Source organism: Spinacia oleracea, chromosome 4, assembly GCF_020520425.1.
Source record: "Spinacia oleracea cultivar Varoflay chromosome 4, BTI_SOV_V1, whole genome shotgun sequence".
In the NCBI taxonomy this organism is placed as follows: Eukaryota; Viridiplantae; Streptophyta; class Magnoliopsida; order Caryophyllales; family Amaranthaceae; genus Spinacia; species Spinacia oleracea.
Window position 1 is genome coordinate 2819066 of NC_079490.1, and position 22059 is coordinate 2841124.

Genomic DNA, 22059 nt, shown 5'->3' on the forward strand with positions numbered 1-22059 from the left:
AAAAATCAATTGCCACCGTAAGTTCGTATTGCTCTTGCCACATATGGGCACATGGCATTGAAATCTCAAACATTTAACGAACTATTTGTTGGTTTGATGTCAACCAATTTTCATCTAAACATCAAGTGACATCATATTTGTTACATTGAACTAGTTGTAAACCAAATTCGATCAACATGTTATTGAAGGCAACTAAAAGCTTGAGATTGAGTATGAACTTTTACAAACTAAATAAACATGAATTGAAATAGAACAAGAGGATACTTACTCGATTCGTAACAAGTAGGGGTGCAAATGAGCCGAGCTGGTCAATAAACTACTCGAATTCGGGCTTGTTTAAAGTTCGTTCATGTTCGTTTATCTATTAAACGAGCCGAGCTTGAACAACTTTTGAAGCTCACTTAATAAACGAGCCTGAACATGAACATAGGTATGCTCGTTTATATAAGTTCATGAACAACTCGTTCATTTATGTTCATGAACAACTCGTTCATTTATGTTCATGAATAACTCGTTCATTTATGTTCGTGAACAAGTCCGTCTAATAATGTTATGTATCATATATTTTACCATATATACGTCAATAAACATATACAATAAGAATTTTAAGTTTGTTGAAAATTAATGTGCAACAAGTTCAATAATATAAATAAAATCAAAAGATCGGGTATTAGCATATTACATCTTACAAAAGAACACTAACCTTAAGAAGGGAGTAAAAAGTAAAAAGAAGCAATATTAATGAGAATAGAGATGAGGGTGAATTGTGTTTGAAAGCAAACTCCACGGTTGATGAATTTATTGATCGCTAGGTTTTTTCTTAGTAAATAGTAAAGCATGTAATTTAGAAAACTAGAGCTCTAAGTGACAATAAGGGGAGGAAAGGAGTAAGGGCAATCTAGAACTTTCATCACGAACATACCAATACCCAATAAAATAATATTATGTTACAATCTTTAAGTTTTTAAATTCCACTATCCAGGATCAACTAGGTAAACGCACTGCCCATCATGTGACTATTGCACCGCAATTTAGAAGGTGGACCATGATGCACATAGAGTATGGTGCACCTTAAGAACATTAGTATATAATTAAAAGAACATCTGGTTACGTAAAAAGAACATGGACATATATTTTTATATATTTTTAATAAATTGTGGTTTTTTATAACAAAAAAGTAAAACATTATATTGCATGTTCTTTTGTTTATGCACATGTGTTCTTTTGGTGCACATGGTGCACCATGCTCTATGTGCACCATGGTCCATAGTCCATGGAGTAGTGTTAATCCAAACCTATTTAGTATTTACCATCTAAGCCCTTAGAGAAGGAAATGTTAGATCTAAAAAATTTCAAGATTCCTTTATTAGAGGCTTACATTTAAAAAACGAGTTATATAGCAAACATTTGACATGAATTGTTTGAATCCATAAATTAGTGTTTAATGTAGTGTGGGTAACAATAAAAAAAAATATCCACAATATATTGGTATAAAAATGAAGTACTTGGATGAATTAATCATATTGTATTATATATTATATTAAAGACTTGGAAATTCCTACCACACCGTCCTTCTTGGCTTTCCTTTTCCATGCATCCTCGCTTTCTTTATTGCTTGCTCTCTTGACAACAATACTAATCACACACAAAAAAAAAATCAGAAACCATTAACAATATAATAATAAAATAAATTTACATAAAACTATATCAAGGTTTGATCAGCGATGTTCAGAACAATTTATCGATAAAATAAAATTGCATAAAACTTACCTCGTATCAGTTTTCTTAGTTGTTCTAGACATTGATCTGGTTGTCACCATCCTACAATACAAAGGTTTGATCGATAAACTTTGTGAATAATTTTTTATTGCCTAAAATTCATGGAGATATATGTAATAACACAATTTTTATCTTTTAATACTTTTCACACGCATCGCGTGCATACAAGACTAGTGTATTATTAAGTCAAATCACTACTCTTGAACCTAACACCTATAATCTTGCTACTACAACAACAACAACAACAATAGCAACAACAACAATATGAACAGTACATTGTGACATTTCTCGTTCTAATTAAAGGTAAATTGTTAACCTACTCGATTATTGAACAAATATTGTTTCTTAATTAATTTGTTAATTTACATGCATTTCCACTACAATTAAAGATGTCAATTTCATAGGTGGACAACACTCGCACCATCTCTAGATTCAAACATCGATCAAAAGGGTTTCTCGGCACCATGGTGATGATAAAGGTCGCAAGTTGCGACAACATTTAGTTGTCGCAATCTTACGTGTCGCAGTTTAATTGGTACATATAGGCGCCACGTAGGCTATGCGTCATCAGAATATTTTTACTATGAATTCAATATTTTTACTATAAAAATATATAAATAAGGTAATCAATGTAAAGAAGGAAACAAATTAGAATATTAAGATTTTCCTAACTTTTTTTGAAAGGTATATAGTAGATTATATAAGTTAAATATTTTAGTTTCCAATTTAAATCATGACACATAAGCATGTCATGTCATCATTGTGACACGGCTTAAAGGCCGCATGTTGCGACCTTTATCATTTTCGCATTTTAATTATCGAATGTCGAATTAAATCAATTAAATAATTACTGTTAGAACCCTAATTTCTTGAATTATACAGCCATGAAACATTTGCATGCATCAACCTTCATCCCGAATCAGACATTGCAGCCGCAACAACAACAATAACAACAAAAGACGACAACAACAATAACAACGACAACAATAACAACAAACACGACAACAAGAACAACAACAACAAAGATCGAAATAGTTAGTTTTGAAGCCCGTGCGATGCACGGGTTTTGTTTTATTTGTTCTTTTTTAGTAACGGTTTTGTATTTATGTTATTAGGTTTTGTTACGTTGAATGGATGGTTTTTTTTTTTTTTTTTGGGAAGACAATTAGTAACTATTAACAATAATAATAATTAAGTTCATTTGGAAGATAAAAATGACACACATGCATTAAGTAGATCTAAATTCATTTTAACTTAATTTATTTCCTATGTTTGGTTTAGTGGCAAACTTAAATGAAATGGTGCATAATAACTGAGCAAAAGTGAACCTATTACAACAACTAAATAATTGAGCAAAAGTCTAGACTAAACTAAAGTACTTGTTTTTTTTTTAGTGTGATAAAGACTTCAGCAACTTCCGATCTATTTCTCCACAATCAAAATGCAGTCGTCTCTATCTCTTCAATCATCTTCCCCAATCACAACCAGATCAAATCTCACCTTCGATTTCCCATCAGTTTCAGCTAGACCTCTCAATCTCAATGTCAATGTTGTCCCCTGCAATAATCTAGATAAGAAAACTAAATAAATAATAACATCATAAATAATATATTTAATTAACTCTACAGAAGAAGGAAAAAAATATGTAGCATTGGTCTTCTATTTCGATAGAATCTCCAACTTCATTCACAACCATACCAACGACATCTAAAAAGAGAAAAAAAACAACAAAGGAAAAAAAGACAAAGTATTTGGCAAAATTGTTTCACAATAACTTAAATAAACTTTAGTACGGAATAAATAACAAAATCATACATACCAGGAAGTGAGTAGTTTTTAACAAACTTATTCAAGTGTACTGTAATTGTACACAATCAAATCGATGCATTGGAATCTTATCTATATTCACAACGGCACTAACAACGGTATTTTGAAAAAATTGTATCATTATCTTGTTGTCGCCAACAATACGGTATTGTTCCTTATTAGGTTGGACCGAAAAATATCTGATTGTATAGATTTTTCCCTAAGTTAATTTTGGACGGAAGTGCTGGACAAAATTGGATTTAATAGAGGCATGCACATAATCACCCTGCAGTTAAAATTATAACAGTTAATTTAAAAAGTGTGTTGTAAAATCATAAAGTAAATATTAGAAGAATTATATACCTCTTCGTCGATGAGGACCATGTCCAAACTAATTAAACTATTTTGTTTGCGGAAGTTCACCACATCAATCAAGCGCGAAACACGTACTTTAATTTTCCAGTCGTTCCTACTGGAATTTAAATCATGGATCAAAGAAGTAGCCATTGATAACCAAACTAGCTTAAAAGTGAAAGATGTGATTGTGTATGAGTTATGAATTGAACAATACGACCAATTTATAGGATTTCATCAATTATAAATTTGAATATGATTAGAACTTCCAATTTATATCTTAAAGAATTGTAGTGTATTAGTATACGTTTATCTACGTTTATCTTAAACGTTTAGGTTATATCTAAGGTTTTTTTTAAAATTATTAAAACTTAGATATATATTGAGTAGGATTATTAGGACTTTTTGTTTTTTGGACTCTTCCCATCAAACGTTTATCTACGTTTATCTAATACTAAGTTTTTTTTATATATAATTAAAACTTAGATTGAGTAGGATTATTAGGAATTTTTGTTTTTTGGACTCTTCCCATAAAACGTTTATCTACGTTTATCAAATACGTTTAACGTTTTTTTTTAAAAAAAAAAAATTAAAACTTAGATATATATCCACGTGGCATCTACTTAATTATATACGTGGCACTTGAATTTTTTAATTCAAAAATAAATAAGAAATCTTCTTTTTCATTGGCCGAGAGCATTACTAATCCTACGTGGCGCTCTAATATCTCAGCAAAAGTGCCTCCTTTATATATGTATATTAGATTAGGTTTTTTTTTTTTTCCAGATTTGAAATTAAAAATCACTATTTATAAGTACAAAGAATCTAACGGCTATATTTAGTTCTTTAGGTTTCAGAAAACTACCCGTTATAAGCTAATTCAACACTTTAAAAACCAATTAGGTATTTGGTACAAGCTTAAAATAGAGGTATATAGTGCAATAAGTTCACTAATAAGTGTATTTGGTGAATTATATAAACATGACTCAGCGGAGCACTAACAGATCGTGAAAAAAAGGTTATTTGGTGCACTTAATTATAGATAGGGGTATATTATGTTTTTTGAAAGCATGTGGTGGTATTTGGTGCGTTCCGTGAAACCTCGAGGACATTTCATTAAAAAAAACCGTTTTTTTTTTAATTTGGGAAACTTAATTAGTGATTCTAGGTATTAGACGAAATTCCGATGGATATTTAACAACATAGATTATCTTCGGAGTAATAATGAAGTAATATAAATTTGTTCGATTTTGTGTAATGAAATTATGATTTATAAGTTTGGGGACGATTTTGTGTCTTTAACGGTAGATTAAGAATCACTGCCTGAGTTCGATTTTCATTATAAGTGAGGGTTCGACTTTAAATTGTGTGAGATAAAAGAAATTGGGAAGTGATTCTGAATTTCGGAAAGGTTTGTTGAATTAAGAAGATTCGGAGCTTCAAAGTTTTTCACTTCCATGTCAAATTTCTGGGTTGGGGTTCTGATTTGGTTTGCGACATGGTTGTTAATGAATGAAACACATTAGTCTGGCCGTAAATGAATTTAGTATGAACTTTTACATAGGTTCTATACGTAATCTATACCTAGTATTTAAAAAGAAAAACCATAAATCTATAGATGACATGTGCCATCCCCTTTTTTCATACATCGTTCTTTGACATGTGACATCCCCTTTTTTAATTCATCATTTTTTTCCAATTGTTTCTTATATTTTACGACTCTAGCACCTATTTCACTTCATATTCTTCATTCAACATCGATTTACCATTTTAATTCATATATCATTATTCAATCTTTTTCAATTCTCTCTTTCTTTTAACACTTAATATTAGTTTCATCATTTAATTTAATTTTATGAAAAATACTTTTAACCTTCAAATTTCTCACCTTTTTTAAATCATATATTCCTACTCAAATACAAGCTAGCCCTCCAAAAAAATTGAATTCTAAAAGATAGTTTAACAACTACTAATTGCCCGTTCTTAGAACGGGCTTAAGAGCTAGTTAACCCTTTATATACATCACAAGTTAATGAAGTAGTTTGACTTATATTTATTTTAGTATGTAATTTTATAAGTTTGTATCTGTAATTAACCCTTATATACATTATAAGTTACCAATTGTCAATGTCTTCAGCCTCACGTTACAATGGTTACTGCAAACATATGCAATCCTATTACATGTCAAAAAATAAAAGTATACCCTATAATAAAATACAGATATTTATAGAAAGCATCATATAATAAATAAAATACGGAGGGAGTGCTAAATATTTTGTAATTGTTCACAAAATCTAATGTCTAACTTATTTTAATTAGAGTTTCCGCTTGCTTTATTGTTATCGTTTTGTTGGAGGTTTTTATAGAGGGCGTGTTGCCCCTTGTTCTCAGTGGCGGAGCCACGGACCACTTTGTGGGGTCCTTGACCCCACTTGATTTTTTTTTTTTTTTATAGTTAAAATTTCAATTTTTTTAAAAAAAGTTACATAATTTTAGTGAAAGTTTCATCAATTTTTAAATAGTGACCCCACTATCTCGAATTTCTGGATCCGCTACTGCTTATTCTAAAGCACCCATAATCCATCCAGTCCTACAAAACAGATATATTCTCGTCGTCAGTCTTGCTTATATGTATTGTGTGCATGTTGTACACACACAAGTGTCTCGATCAACCATCCACCTTCACTCTTGATGTTAATATGCAAGAGTGATAATTCTAAATCAATATGGAAGGTTTGATGTTCAACAATGTTCATCTAATCATCAATCAACTCCATAATTGTTACATTGAACTAGTTATAAAAACCAAATTCGATCAACAAGTCATTGAATGCAACTAAAAGCTTGAGGTTGAGTATGAACTTTTCTAAGCTAAAGAAACATGACATTAAACAAGGGGATACTTTGCTCGATCCTTGTACATGACACAAAATATACAACATTACCAAAAACATCGTATAAGACGAGGAGCACGCGTAAGAAGAGTAACATACACTAAATTATAAGAAGATAACCATTCTACTTATTAAAATACTAAATACATCGTTCAAGTTCTATTTTCTTCGTTCTTTTTTTTTATACTTTGATACAAAACAATGATATACACATACAATACAAGCTACCATTCTACATGGTAACCTTAAAGAAAAGGTTAAAAACCGGAAAAATGAAAGAGAAAAATGTCCAAATCCACGATTTCACGACCAAAATACACTAAAAAATTAACACAAAACTCTCTAAATTTTAAAAAAGAAAGGTCAAAAGCAGAAATCACTCAGAAAAAGAAAAAAAATTACAGGAGAAACTATATGCAATCAGTAAAAAGGATGTACAAAATAATGAACACCAGACTTATTCAGGCTTATCTCTTTGATATTTTTCTGGGTTGAGCAATGTGGAGACACGGTCAGCTCCATGACGGGGAAGATGGTCTGTACAAATAGTCTTGAGAGGTTGCTACCCCGTAGTTCAAATCGAGGTTGTGAAGTTGTTCCATCAGTTGAGATCTTCGTTCCTTGAAAAAGTCGAGTCGGGTTGTTAACTCTACTAATGTAGATGATGCTGCTGACGGGTGTCGGGGGAAATCCAATACCTGCATCAAGGTATAACAAGTGAATGATGAAATATGAAATCAATGATGAATTTCGGGCTGAAACGCGCCCAAGATAGGGGTCGGGCCAGTTAGAGAAGCTACACAGAAGACAATCTTAGTTTCCCAAGTGTAGAACATTTCAGAATGAAAGAAAGGTCAAGAAGTATGGGATATTGGATTAGGCCTTGTTCTGTTCGACTTATATAAGTCTTATTTTTCAGACAAAATATTGACTTATTTCAGACAAAATAAGTTAAGTTCTGATAATATAAGTTCAGAAGTTCGACTTATATAAGTCTTATTTTTCAGACAAAATATTGACTTATTTCAGACAAAATAAGTTAAGTTCGGATAATATAAGTTCAGAAAAAAAATAAGTTTTTTTCCGGACATTTTCACACACAAATAAGTTATTTCACACAATATAACTACATAAGTTCTTTTTAGATAAAATAAGTTCAAATAAATTCAGATAAAATATAAGTTCAGACAAAATAAGTCGAATAGAACGGAGCTTAAATCAACATTGAAATGTTGGATAAATACACCAAATGAACTGAAGAAAACCAATAAAATCAACAAGCAAAAGAAAACTGATTTTCTTTTAAAAAAAAAATAAGAACCAAGTGTGTATTTTCCAAAAGTATAACAGAACTCCATACCTCTGGTACCCTCGAAGTGGATGGAATAGAAGCAGAATCAACACCACCAAATTCATCAAAGGACATGTTGGCGGATTGTTCGGTACTTTTTGAATCACTCAAGCTACTTGCCTCTAGAAACTGCTTGCGAGGCTGCCGGCTGCTGCTTCCAGTAGCGGACATTTGTCCCTGTCCCTGTCCCTTGACGTGACCCCACTCCGGCAGCAGCGAACCCTCCTGAAGTTAACATTGCAAGACACGTTTCATTAAGATGGCAAAGGAGAATAGAGAAAATCAAAAGTTCTTTCCAACAAAATTTGCGAGCTTAGAATTATTTTTTTATGACCATAGAATACAAAATTTATGAGCTTACTATAAAAAAAAAAATTACAGTTATTCACTAACACCAATACCAAATATGTGATGTGATAATTGTCCAATTATTAAAGAAAAGGCTAGTAAGTAACTCAATCCATATTAATTATACGGAATACTATATAATGTTCTAGACTCTAGACACACCAATCTGCTATCCCAGCCATCCACGAAACAAGAAACGTAACTATGGGTAAAACAATCATATGAACAAAGGAGAATTATGAAAAATAAAAGTGTAACAGAACTCAGAAGAACAAAGGTAAATAGGGAATAAGATACAAACTTTTACAGTTCCAGAAAAACTAACAAAGATCATTTCAGGGAGTATATACCTCACTTCGTTGTTTCCTTTCATGATTACAGAAGGCAAGGGTACTATCAAAATCTTGCTGAAGGAATCTCCTGCGCATAAATGAATAAAAAGTAAGAATTCTCACTTTTTATAGGAATTGACAGAAAGTCAAATTACATATCAGCAAGACTTAACAAAGCATGGTCACAATTAACGAGGGTAATATGTTAAACAGACCTTCAACATACACCAATTAGACATAAACTAGTGTGTGGTCCGGGCGTTGCTCCGCATTTTACTTTTAGTGTGTGGCCCGGGCGTTGCTCCCAATTTAAAACGATTGTGTTTTATATTTATATGAAAAAAGATAACATATGTTGTAGCTAGCTAAGATGGTAGAAAGTGTAACTTCATTTCAGGAGTTTCGGTGTTCGATCCTTGTTACATACTATTTAGTTGTCAATAACATGTCATGATGTTTATTAGTGGACGTGGCGTAATAAGGAGGGGTATATGTGACACATATATGTTCTTATAAACGCGTTTTATATCAGTATAGACATACTCCACCCTTTTCTTTTATCCCCCTACACGGCTACACGACACCCCTAGCCCCAGCTTTATTTGGAGATACAAATGTTAACTAAGGCCCAACTTGACCATTCAGCAAACTTAGAGGTGAACCCCAGGCCTCCAGAAACCTCCCCGGAGGAAGAAATGTAACTAGAAGGAACGCAGCTGGGAGCTTAGTCGGCACATCATGAAAATTTATACAACTTTGAAATCACATAGTGAAACCTTTAAGTACATCATCCTATCATATAAATTGAACTAATTAAAGGTTCTCCTGTTGCACCGCTTATAGCCACTTTTTAGCTTTGGGATCAGAAGCCTAAAGTTTGGCAAATGGGAGTATGGGCTGAGGAGCTTCATCAATTTTTTAACTGAACCCAACTTGAATATGGGTTTATAAAGTTGTCACTGTTAAGTGTTAACCCATGTTATCATGAGTACTTACAAATGATTAACTTACTGCAGGTTCAACTCGATAGTGATTGAAACACATATAATGCTGCACATACTCAAAGCAAGAGCAATGAGCAATCCATGAAACAAAAAAAAGAGATACCCTCGTACCTGTCACATGCATCAGATAGCGAACCAAACTGATGCTGCCGTTGCTGATTGAGTTGGTGGTGCAATTCGGCCACCTTTTGCTTTAATCGAGCTACATCTGCCTCGGCAAGAGCAATCTCCTCAAGCTCGGCCCTTGTCTTCACATTCAGCACAGCATAGTTATTATGCAGAAAATAGAATTGCAAAGAAAGCACGTGAGGGTTGAGAAGAAATGTGAATATGAAAAAGAGTGATCTAATTTACTCACCTTGGAATCCATACCACGTGAACTCGGTAGTTGTCCAGAGGACATGCTTAAACCAACCTCCAATGCAGCTCTAAGATCTCTTTCAGCTTGTAGCTGTTCTTGCAATCTTTGAACCTGGCAAAAATGAACATTTCATATAATACTAAGTGACTGTAAAATTCACATAATATTGTCCAAGAATGCAGAGGAAGATAGTTACTTCAGGAGGATCAGTCAAACAATAAAAAATTTAAAAATAAACAGCAGCAAGAGATGAGCTCGCGCTAGCAATAAAGAGCCTAATTTATACTCCCTCTGTTTGGAAATAATAGGGACACTTCTTTTGACACTATTCACAAATTTCATTTTGACTATCATTTGTGATTTATGGGTAAGGAAAAATATAGTCGTGTGAGACTGTGAGGTCTGTTTGATTCGTTTCTTTATGTACTTTCGGAATATCAACTTTTTATATTTTTTACAAAAACACAATTGGAGATATTAATGTCCAAACATTTATATTGGCAAGCGTGAAAAGGTAAATTATCCTCATTATTACGAAATGGAGGGAGTATGTTGCTAAATCACAAAATAAATTTTAGAACATACAGCTTTGAGATCTACAGAGCGTGAAAAGATGTAAGCCGTCTTGTTCATTAATATGGGGTTAGAAAGATTGGCTTTGCTGATGATCTATTACTTTTCTCAAGGGCTTGAGTCAGTTAGGCGGATTATGAAAGCTTTTTCTACCGAATTGAACTCCTACTAAAAAAGCGCGTAAGGGGCAGAGTATAAATAGAGGTTAACATACATCTTGTTCAAGCACTAAACGTCGCTCATGCAGAGCTTGTTTCCTTCTCTCCAAACTAGCTTGCAATATCGCATTTCCCCTTGCCTGCAAGACATAGAAAATAAAAAATTGTTTTAGCAACTATATTATATAAGCAGGCAAAACTGTTTCAAACTTTCAACAATTCTTTTTCAATTAACCTCTTTGGCAATTCGGTGTCGCAAGTCATTCTTTGTAATTTCAAGCCTCTGTATGGCAAGTCTGTCAGGAAAACAGAACAAGTAAAAAAAGGAATCAAAGGAAAAATATTTAAGCAATGTTAGTAACAAAACAAATCCAAGAGCAGTAGGATCAGGATAATGATTACACAAAGTTACAAACAGGACATGAATTCTGCTCCTGTATACATCTAGAGCACCTAATAAGGCTAATACTACAGAGAGACGGGAGAGAGAAGAAGAGATCTTACTCTTCCTCTCCTGAAGAATCAACTGACTCCATAGACGGCGTTTTACGGACCTGAAGAGGAAAACAAATGTTATCAGAATCAAGCGACTAAACTAGATGTTACCAATTCATCAAGCATATATCATCCTCGTTCAAGAGTAAGAACTAAAACCATACATCAGCTAAAAGAACGACCATACACCATTCCAGCACGCATAAAAGATTAAAAGTGCGTTCTATTCACCTAATCTCCACTTATCTAAACGTGTTTGAACTAATTAGAACTCATATAAGTTGCAAATTGAACTTACGAGCCCTTATTTTTTCTGAACTTATGTTATCTGAATTTAGTTTTCCTGAAATAAGTAGAAACGAGGTGAACTTAAGTCTAAGAGGTCGCATTATTGTAAAACAACAAACTGTTCATCCATAGTAAGGAATTAAAATACGCGCAATAAACAATTTTAGCCCAGGTCAATTTAATCTACTTATAAAGCACAAGAATAGGATTAGATTAGGAATCTCTAATTGTTTCTGGTTTCATGGTTTCCAAGCTTAATAACTGCAGTCTTGGAGGATCAAGCTCTAAGAAAACTAGATATAGCAGCGACCCACACCACTTTCTACCCAACTATTTGGTTTTAAAATGCTTGTTTAAGGCGGTAACATGGCGTAAAAACTAGCCCGAGTTAACTCGTATCGCCCGAGTTAACTAGGTTTTGGAGGCTGTCGATACGAGATATCCCGAGTTGTAAAGGTGTTTTTGAACACGGCGAGATTTTGGCAGGTACAACCGATCCGAACCAATTTTGTCTGCATTAAACGTTATTAGCCTCACCCTACTCAGTTTTTAGCCAAATTCCCTATGTTTTCGACAAAAAGAAAGGGAAAAAGGAAAGAAATGGAGAAACTCCACTGAAATAGAGTACAAAACTCCATTTTAAGATCTAAAATAAGAGAGGAGAGAGAAGGTGGACAAAGGAATTCATTTAATTATGTCACGTGTACGGTTTAGGGGAGGGGGAGTAGTGAGTGGGGCTAACATGGGGCTTCTTTTTCAAATTTCAAATTCCTACGCGACAACCGTGACACGGTCCGCGACTAACGCATCATTTCCGTTACCGAAACTCCGCGACCGTGACCCATACCGCATTTTTTATCTATGGGCGGTAAGAGTGTAAAAATGAAAAGAATGGAAAACTTAGAGGCTTCTTATAACATCAGACACCCTTGTCCATTTGCTGTAAAAGTCTAGAAGACAGCTATTGTTCTTGGTGTGCCATGAACAACAAATAACTCACCATCTTTTTTTTTGGACCTCCAACTAGAACCTTATATTTCGCATCTTGTTACAGCTTTAAGCAATAGATTATGGGTGTTTTCCAGTAAAAAGACTTGTGTAATCTCACGTAAGTTCAACCGGCTCAAGCCAATATCGAAATGCCTCACAAGTCACATCTCAGTAAAGGAATAGAAATTGCAGTATATTTCAGGTTAAAGCAATCAACTGAAAAGTGACTGAACTTCTCTATCAGTGCACTATTTTCATAAATAAATAAATCCATAAAGAAAGAAATTATACAAGACATCAGAAATTATAGCCGTATACTGGCTGCGCTCAGATATACGTCATATATCTTAGGTTATTGTATCCGAGAATCATTAAAGATTAAAGCTATACTAGCAATGATGCATGTAGCAGAGAAAGAAGAAGGAAGAGAGCTTACAGCGCCTCTGCTCCAAAAATTTGACCGCTTCACACCAGAAACTACGAGTTTACTAGTTGGTTTTTCAGCACTCAATTCGGGACCTGTAATGGGTAGCGGAGGTCCTGGATCCATCGATGACAATATCTCCCCCATTGAACGATAAGATTCCCCAGTAAGTAGCTTAGGACTATCCACATTTGTCGAGCTTTCAGTCACCTTTACTGGTTTATTGTGTTCACTTAACTCGCCGTTACAATCCCTTAACGTTTGAGTATCTGTGCAAGGTTTAGAGTTGACAGAAGACGCATTATTGGATCTGGGCGATCCATCAGAATCATCACCTCCAAAAGCCTGAACCTGTATGCAAAGCACAGAAACCAAGTACAGTGAGTGAGCCCGTATATCTAATTATATGGAACCTCCTGCTTAAACTCCCAGATATGATCCAGGCATGTAAGCAGCATTCCAGTACGGAAAAGTAATAAGTTAGTGCCATTGTATTAATTTCAGCACATTAGAATTTATAGTGGCGTGCTCACAATCACCTTACTTATGCACTGTTATTTCTGTGCATGTGAACACTTACGCTTGCATGCATACAGAGCACATATAATTAGATATAGAGTAAAAAAATTATGAGCTAGAGCATGCGTTCATGGTCCAGTGACACAGATATCAGAAATTTAAAATCTCTAATATAGGAGCTGGATACAAATCTTATGAACTATTTTGCCTCTTCACAGATTTAAACAAGTTGGCGGGAAAATAAATTGAGAAGAACCTTATAGTCATAAAGGTCACTGCCACCATAGCCACTGCTTTCACTCAGTTTACCACTCAACACACGTTCTTGGTCATCATCGGTTTCTTGGTCTGCTTCATTCTCAGCATTATGATACCCATTTCCTTTAACCTCCAGATTTTCATCATCTGTGGAATCATCACTCCCACTATTTTCAATCCGAGAGTCAGCTGAAATAGAGCATCTCTGTAAACTATCATCCTGAAAGAGAAACAGGTGAATTCACTTAGCAGAACTATGTTTTTATGATATATGACAAAAACAAGTGTCAAATTACTCGAGCAAATAGGCAACAGCTAAACAAGATTGAATCAGAATCAAAGGTGTGCCCATAGCCTCGTTGGAGAACCAGCAAGGTAGTTTTTAAGCACACTCTGTATGATCATACAGAAAAGTAAGACAGGGAGGCAGATAACAAACGAAAATAACTTACATCAAAGACATTCTCATATTCCTCCAGAAGAGTTGCAATAATCGCCTGAGCATTATTGGCAGCATTTGCAGCGGCCAGAAGCTGGGCTGAATTATCACCATTCATATCAAAGTCGTCATCCAGCTCACACTCGCCTGCTAGAAGAGGACGTAGAAGTAAAGGGGCCATGCAAGCAGCAACAGCAGATGGAGTCATTCGATTATCAGAAGAATGAGAAGCAACTGTGTGCATCATTTTCAAAATTCTGCAAAACGAGATGAATAAGTAAAGATCAGAAGAAAAGAAATGAAAAGGAGCAATAATCTTAACACAAATCTAGAAAGAAAACCAACACTACAGAATCTCTCCAAAGATTATTGCACACAACATTCTAAGAAAGGCATGTAAAACACACCACTCAGATATCCTTCTCTATGAGATATAGTCAATATCACTCAAGTCAATTTTAATGGATACTCAAAACCATCAACCCATGCAACCGTATGAGTTCATTTACCTCCATCTCTGCCAGTATAAAGGTTCCTCAAAATTATACACCCCCCGCAGCACAGTAAAACAAAAAAGTTAAATCGCTATCAACGGAACAATATAAGAAAGCAGAAGATAATAGTTGTTCGGGCATAACTTAAAGACAAAAATACAGTACTCAAGCTCTAGATATGTTTGTCACAAAAGATGAATACAATATCAACATCTTTGACACAACCGGCTACAGGCCCAAGTTGTGATACTCAACAGGCAATATTACAATCCCCTGTTGTAGGACAAAACTTGGGCAGTCAATTTATGTCTGTCATTGCTACTGTCACCATACTAATGCCAAAAACCATTCATTCTATTAAGCATGGATGCATTTACACATGTTTTTAAAAACCAAGAAAAAGAGGAAGGGCAGCAAATGTGTAAAATCTCAAACTTGTGCCAATTGGCGACATTCCAGACTTGAATGCAGGAAAAAGAAAACCCCATTGGATACAAGCACGGTGAAGCACCATAACCTTAAGTAAATATACTACACGAAACAACTACATGTTTCTCTTATGCCAAAAAGAATGGGGCGGAGCTGGACCAAATATGCTAAATTCCAGAAGTGAATCTCCCAAAAGGTCAAACAGATATTTATAGAAGTATATACATAAATTCCAAGATGCCGCATATAACAGCAGAATTCACAGGCATACGAATAAGGAATAATAGTCGGAGAAAACACCTTTGCAACAATCGCCTATTAGGTTCAGGAAACGTCTCCAGAATTGCTGATCGCATAGCATTCGCCCGTGCTTCCTTACGATCGATTTCTGAAAGAGTAATCCAGGAAAGAAACAACATTTTGTTACCATCCTTGGCACAAAAGGTAAAAGTACTGAAGTGTGCTATATTGTCCATGATTTTATAGATCAATAACAGCTGTATGAAAGGGAGGGGTGGAAGTTCCATAAGAGAATTCCACAAATGTAAGAGTTGCTAGAAGTTGATGATGTTTGCAATTGAAAATCCGGAAGAGTTCACAAAACAGAAAGGTTTCTTTAGTTCAAAGAGATTAAGCGCAAATCCAAGTTGACGTAAATAAAATTTACCTAGCAAAACAGTTAAATGGGTGAATTCGGCCCAAGGAACTTAAACAGTTCAAATGTTCAACCTAAAACAAACATATGTTTTAACAGTTAAATGAGTGAATTTTTGCCGAACTTACTGTAAGCCTCAAGCAAAGCAGTGCAGCAAGATGCTGGAACAGGAGAAGAAGGAAGCTCACGAAGGACATGCTGCACATTCAATGTCCCAGAGCTAAATATTAGTCATGAGACCGAGCTAAGCAGCTCAAATAGTCAAATCAATGAAGAAATTCAAAAGTACCTTCACACAGTCACCGACAACATGAGCATCCTCGTTGGGATCAAATTCGTTATTGCCTGAGAAATATATACCCCCGGGTTTGAAAAATGTATATATATCAGACCAACAAATATAAGAAAACATAAATTCTGAAGGGATAGAATTAGGCAAAAATGAACCTTGTTCGTAATCTTGGACTCTGCGCTCCACCTCTTCAACATCTGCTGACTGTCGCAAAATTCCTTCCACTTTAGTCCCTGCAACAAAATAGAGGACACTGTAAGATAAAGCCATCACCGCTACACAACTACTAGTAGATATCAGAAGCAATTTAACCACATGATGAGATGCCACATCTATCAGTCAAAAACTAACATTTATACAGCCTCCTATGCATAAGAATCCACATCCCCTAACATTCAGTTTGGCTGTGAAATAACAGCCAGAAGTTCTAAATTGGAGTTTTAAAAGGAATGATGCAAGAGCATTGTGAATTCTAAATACGGAAGGGGGGGGGATATAGAAATCAAAACACGGGTATAATTCAACAAATAAAAGCAAAAGCTGAACTAAAACAAGTTGCAGCGCTGTTCATAGTATGAAGTGAAACATAGAAATAAAAAAAATAAAAAAAATAAAAAAGAGGAATTTGGAAGATAATGGGAGATGGAAAAGCTATAAATCGACGAAAATCTAACGAACCGCATTCACTACAAAAAAGAGTGCTATAAAAGCTCCCGGAGGAAAGAACTTTAGTCTTATTCTTTTTTATGAAAACTCACCATAAGTTTCAAGAAATCTGAGAGCTTTCTCCAAAAAAGAAGGTCCGCCATCTATATCCTCCAAAGCAAGCAAGATTGGTCGTCCAACAACCAATGACTTAACAGGACGCTTATCCCTCCCTGAAAAAAATCCCCAGTCAATTTTCTCATTGAAAGGACTCAAGGAGATCCGCCATCTTGAAAGACATACCTCACAATAAGGAGAAAAGCATAGAGAGAAAAAATTCTTTTCTAATTATAAAAAAAATTAACAAACACATACATTGATTAAAAGATCCATCAGTGGCATCACTTGTGTCATTTCGGAATATGCCATTATGACCCATCACAAGGGCAGCGCTTGGTGCCTGTGCTAGAGCTTGCTCCAGGGCTGTCTTCCATTCATATAAATCTTCGGATGTCTCAGCCTAAAATATTATCAGAGGCAAAAAAGAATGAATAACTAATAGCAAAATATTTCCAGTAACTAAATATACATAGAAAAAAGAGAAAAAATCCAAACACAATCACATACGTCTAATAGAATAAATGGTGAGTGTTAAGAGATACCTTAAGCGTGAATGCCCGACCATCACGCCCATCAGGGAAAAGCACTGTCAGCAACTTTTTGTCCTCTCGTACAACAACACTGCAAAAGAATCACCTCGGACTGAGACAAGGCAAGATAATGAGAATAACAAACAAGAGAAACGAGTAAAATAAGAACATACCTTCCTGAATTGTTTAAATCAATGCCACCCAGTGTCAAATTTACTTCTCCACCTCTTTGAGGAAGAGCACTCTATACAACAGCCACAAAAAGTATATATCAATTCACAAACTTTAAAAATAGAGGCAAAATGGAATAGAGTACAGATGGAACTCTGTAGTGCAAACTAGCAATGCAGATATTTTTCCCAACAAAACTGGCATTCATTGTAAATTAATGGTCTCCATCACAGTTCATACTTTATAGCATAAAATAACTAAGTAATGAGGTAAAGCACATTAAGTCAAAGAGAGGTCAAATGTATTGGCAGGGTAGAAATGTAGAATAGGATAGTAGCTCTTTGTATTTGATGCAGGAGGGGGTTACTATAACCAAAAGCAGGGAAAGGGGAGAATGATACTCCAAGATTAAAATATATAAAAAAGGAAAATGAAGCATGATGTAGCATAATGAATGGGAAAAATATCAGTTCAACTATAGTAGGCTATCATTGATAGAGTCCATCAAACAACGAATGTATCATGAACTACTCCGTATAATTAGAGATATCAGCATTCATACAGACAATCCATCAACTAAATGCATCAAGAATAAATAACAAAAATTCAATAGAAGTTCCACCAAGGATAATAGGAAATTTCTTAAGCCTTTCAGATACTCTCCACAAAATAGAACCAGTGTCTTTTAGCCATCCCTTCTCAACAAAATATGCTCGGCTAAGAATAACATTCTCACTGATAATCAGAAAGGGTTCATCTAGGCAATTTCCCTGGTCAATGGAATGGGCAAAAGCAAGTTTTGCCTATTTTGAATCTTAGAAGAACAAAATTACCTGGAAACCGATATTCTAAACACCGCATACATTGAATAAATTTCGCTTATCATAATTCAAAGGTAGGACGAAGCAACCAGGGCTACACAATATAGGTTTTTATGGGAGAATTGTCAATCCATCATAATTAAGTCTTCCATTCAAGGGCCCTTATCGTTTGAAGTCATAATGGTATTGAAAGAGAACAACAAACTTCGCTTATCATAATTCAAAGGTAGGACGAAGCAACCAGGGTAACACAATATAGGTTAAAAACAAAGGAAACCAACAAAATTTATGGGAGAATTGGCAATCCATCATAATTAAGTCTTCCATTCAAGGGCCCTTGTCGTTTGAAGTCATAATGGTATTGAAAGAGAACAATCAAACCATTAATAGTCTTAGGAACAATTAATTATTGCTGAAGTGCCAACTATGCATTGAAAATGAAAAGCAGGATGTTTCTTCATCTAGCATCCGGTAATAGACTACTTTAAAGGTGAATTACGCAACTACCCACTCAACTGACCAATGGCAAAGCCAAATATAAAATTTCCCCATATACTGCAGAATCCACATATTTTCGTACGATCATCACACAGAACAACAAACAAGAACTATCAACAATATAATTTGTTATCGAAAAATACCAAATGCACGAGGAGGGAGTTAGCAAGCATTAAAGAGGTAGATGAGACTTACAGGGTCATTTTTAAAGAAAACTAAAGATGTGCGCGTCAGAATAAACCAACGCTTTTTCCAAGATTTCCAACCCAATCCTGCAGCAATACAAGGGAAAAATAATCATCACTTATGCTCCTGAAATCTTTTTCATACAGGTCACCAGAACCTCACAGTACTGAATCAAGAGGATCAATGATCAACAGAATTTTGAATGTCAATAACGGAAAAAAGGATACTTCGAGCATCAAGCCAAATGAAAGAAGCAGTTGTTCCAAATTAATATAGACTCAAAATAAATAGTGGTTCAGTTTATCATGGAGCGAAACAGGTGGAAATTATTTAAACTGAAGATATACAAGATCTCTCGTAGGACATAAAATAGTCAAAAAGCACACACAATTACAGAAACAAATAGTATCAGATTTCACAAGCTAGAAAGAATGCATAAAGAAAGGAGAGAATAAACCAACCTTTGGACGAGATGAAAAGTGGTCCACTCTTAAAGACCTGTAAAATTCAATGCACATCAGAACCTATTACAGATATAGGCAAATAGAATCCAAAAAATACACTTCAAACTTAGAACAGAAACAACAAATAAACAGAAAAGGAAAGACAATCTCAAACAAACGATTTTCCCTCCTCTCTTTCATTGATGTAGAGAGAGAAAGGGGGTAAGAGGTGGAGAGGAAGAAGTCCAATCCTCCACCCCCCCCCCCCCCCTTTGCGCCAAGGAAGGAGTGTCTATAATCTTCTATAAAATCTTGTGTACCCTGCTCAACCACAAAGCTCAAAGGTGTGAACTATCCAGTATTCAAGTATAAGGTTTTCCTCTCGACTTTGAGGAGAAGGTCATAAAAAAAAATACAAATAAATTGCATCAAAGGGTTTGGAGTTACCCATATCCCCAATTCACAATAATATCACAAAAGAAATTGTGGCTCTAACTAATTGTTCACCCTTTCCAATTGTAAGTTCTATTTTATCAATGATCCTGTTTAATATATCTGCCAAAGGTAGGGAATTTCCCAATTTATAGAGGAAGCAGCTAGTAATCTTATGCCCACCAAAGTGCTCTAAAGAAATAAGGCAGCACGTGTTTCACATCTCGGAGCCTCACAACTTAACAAGCACACTGAGTTCTCATATAAGCAATTATTACAAGTATACCCCTGAAGGCATCCGTAAAAATCAAAAAAGCATGCAAGGTCTTGTGGAAAATTGGGAATATTACGCTGCACGTGATCATTTGTAGGTCTAACCTTACACTTTTTGTCATGCTTTCTAGTCTAGGATCTTCAGTTGTATGAACCTACCTCCCCCCCCCCCCCCCCTCTTCTTTCACCTCATGCAACAGTTGCTCACCCCATGTGTCATTTGCTTATTCTCTCTTAAATTCGCATTGCTGTTTAAATAAAATTAAAAGTATGTTTACTGGACTTTTATTTGAAAACAATTTCCCTTTGCTGCTTCCCTTTCTGGGGAAAAATGTTTATCTTCACAAGTACTCTGAAACTGAAAGTCTAGAAGAAGTCTCTACTGGTCTCCGTTGGTTAAACTCAACAATCAACATTACCTACAATTGAACTTCTCTAGACCTGCCATAAAGAATCACACTAAGTGATGGTCGTTATAAACAACAAGTCTTCAAATCACCATCTTCAGGGTTAATAAGTTAACGCATTATTAGTCCGACAACTAACTAACTAACCACTCAAAAAAAGATAACTAATAATTCCAATAATGACGGCATTCCTCTTCAAGAATCAATCGCCTATCTTATGAAGTATGAGCATCTACCGTACAAAATCCCATATATCATTCCTAATAAAGGATTATTTCATTTTTCTTTATATATATAAGAATTCCTAACAAAGCATGTTAAGAGTTAAATTTCCAAACTTGAACCACCTCGCATACGTTTGACGCGAAATATTCATGTCTGGGACTGAGCTTAGAGTGAATTTATTTCACTTGATAATTTGGAAGCCTACGGACCAGTGGGATTGCGAAGGTGGTCAACATAATGAGTTTTGTTGACATATGCAACATAAGTAATTAATTAATCAACAACAGCATAGTGCATACATTATTAATCAATCAATAAACAAAATGACACAATAAACAAACCCATTGTTAATCATGCCGAGAACATCATGAACTGCATACACGTTTTCGAAATTCGCGATTATAAGGGGCAAAAAATCTAGACATTTCCTGCTCAAATCTCAACTACCACAAACATCAATCAATTATTACAATTACTAATAATAGAAGAAATCCCTAAGCTCCCATTTCAACCCAAATTACTATATTTAAGAAAAATCATAGCAATGTATCAATGCAGCATACAATAAACACCGAATTAATCATTAATACCAAATCAAACCCTAATAATAGAATTTAAAACACCAAATAACAAATTCCGAGCATAATAAATGAATTAATTAATTAAATTCAAATTAAATTAAAAAAAAATTGAAAAGAGAGTGAAACAGTACCGTATTAGAAGGACCGAGTCTAGGACGTTCAAATGCAGTAAGAGAAGCCGCCATTTCCGCACATCTAGAAGCTTCTAATTCACTCAACTACGAAGAACAGCAACACTCAACACTACTTTTACCGTGCCAGTGAATCGGCCGGGTCACCCATTGAGTCGACCCAGCATAAATCGGCGAAGAATCGGAGAGATCGGAAACCGGGGAAGGGAGGAGAGAGGAAATTGAAATGGGGTGAAAAAGAATTTAGGGTTTTTTTTTTCAGAAAGTATGGAGGAGAGAGAAAATTGTAAGAGAAAAGGAGATGATGGTGGTGGTGGTGGTGAAGAGGACGCCAAAACAAAAAGCACCCAACT

The 22059-nt window shown here is 34.9% G+C and overlaps 1 protein-coding gene across 1 annotated transcript; it reads right to left on the bottom strand.

The window, feature by feature from the left end:
- Positions 1–6938: 6938 nt before the first annotated feature.
- Positions 6939–22059, bottom strand: LOC110783319 (rho GTPase-activating protein 7). Its single transcript, XM_021987644.2, has 22 exons — positions 21707–22059; positions 19676–19712; positions 19224–19300; positions 17712–17782; positions 17551–17629; positions 17264–17408; positions 17002–17121; positions 16399–16476; positions 16241–16296; positions 16080–16149; positions 15597–15684; positions 14387–14630; positions 13933–14154; positions 13170–13508; positions 11465–11514; positions 11196–11256; positions 11017–11100; positions 10227–10340; positions 9980–10116; positions 8883–8952; positions 8194–8409; positions 6939–7531 (listed from the first exon to the last, which is right to left on the bottom strand). Exons 1-22 carry the CDS (start codon positions 21758–21760, stop codon positions 7346–7348), a joined length of 2598 nt encoding a protein of 865 aa, XP_021843336.1. The 5' UTR covers positions 21761–22059; the 3' UTR covers positions 6939–7345.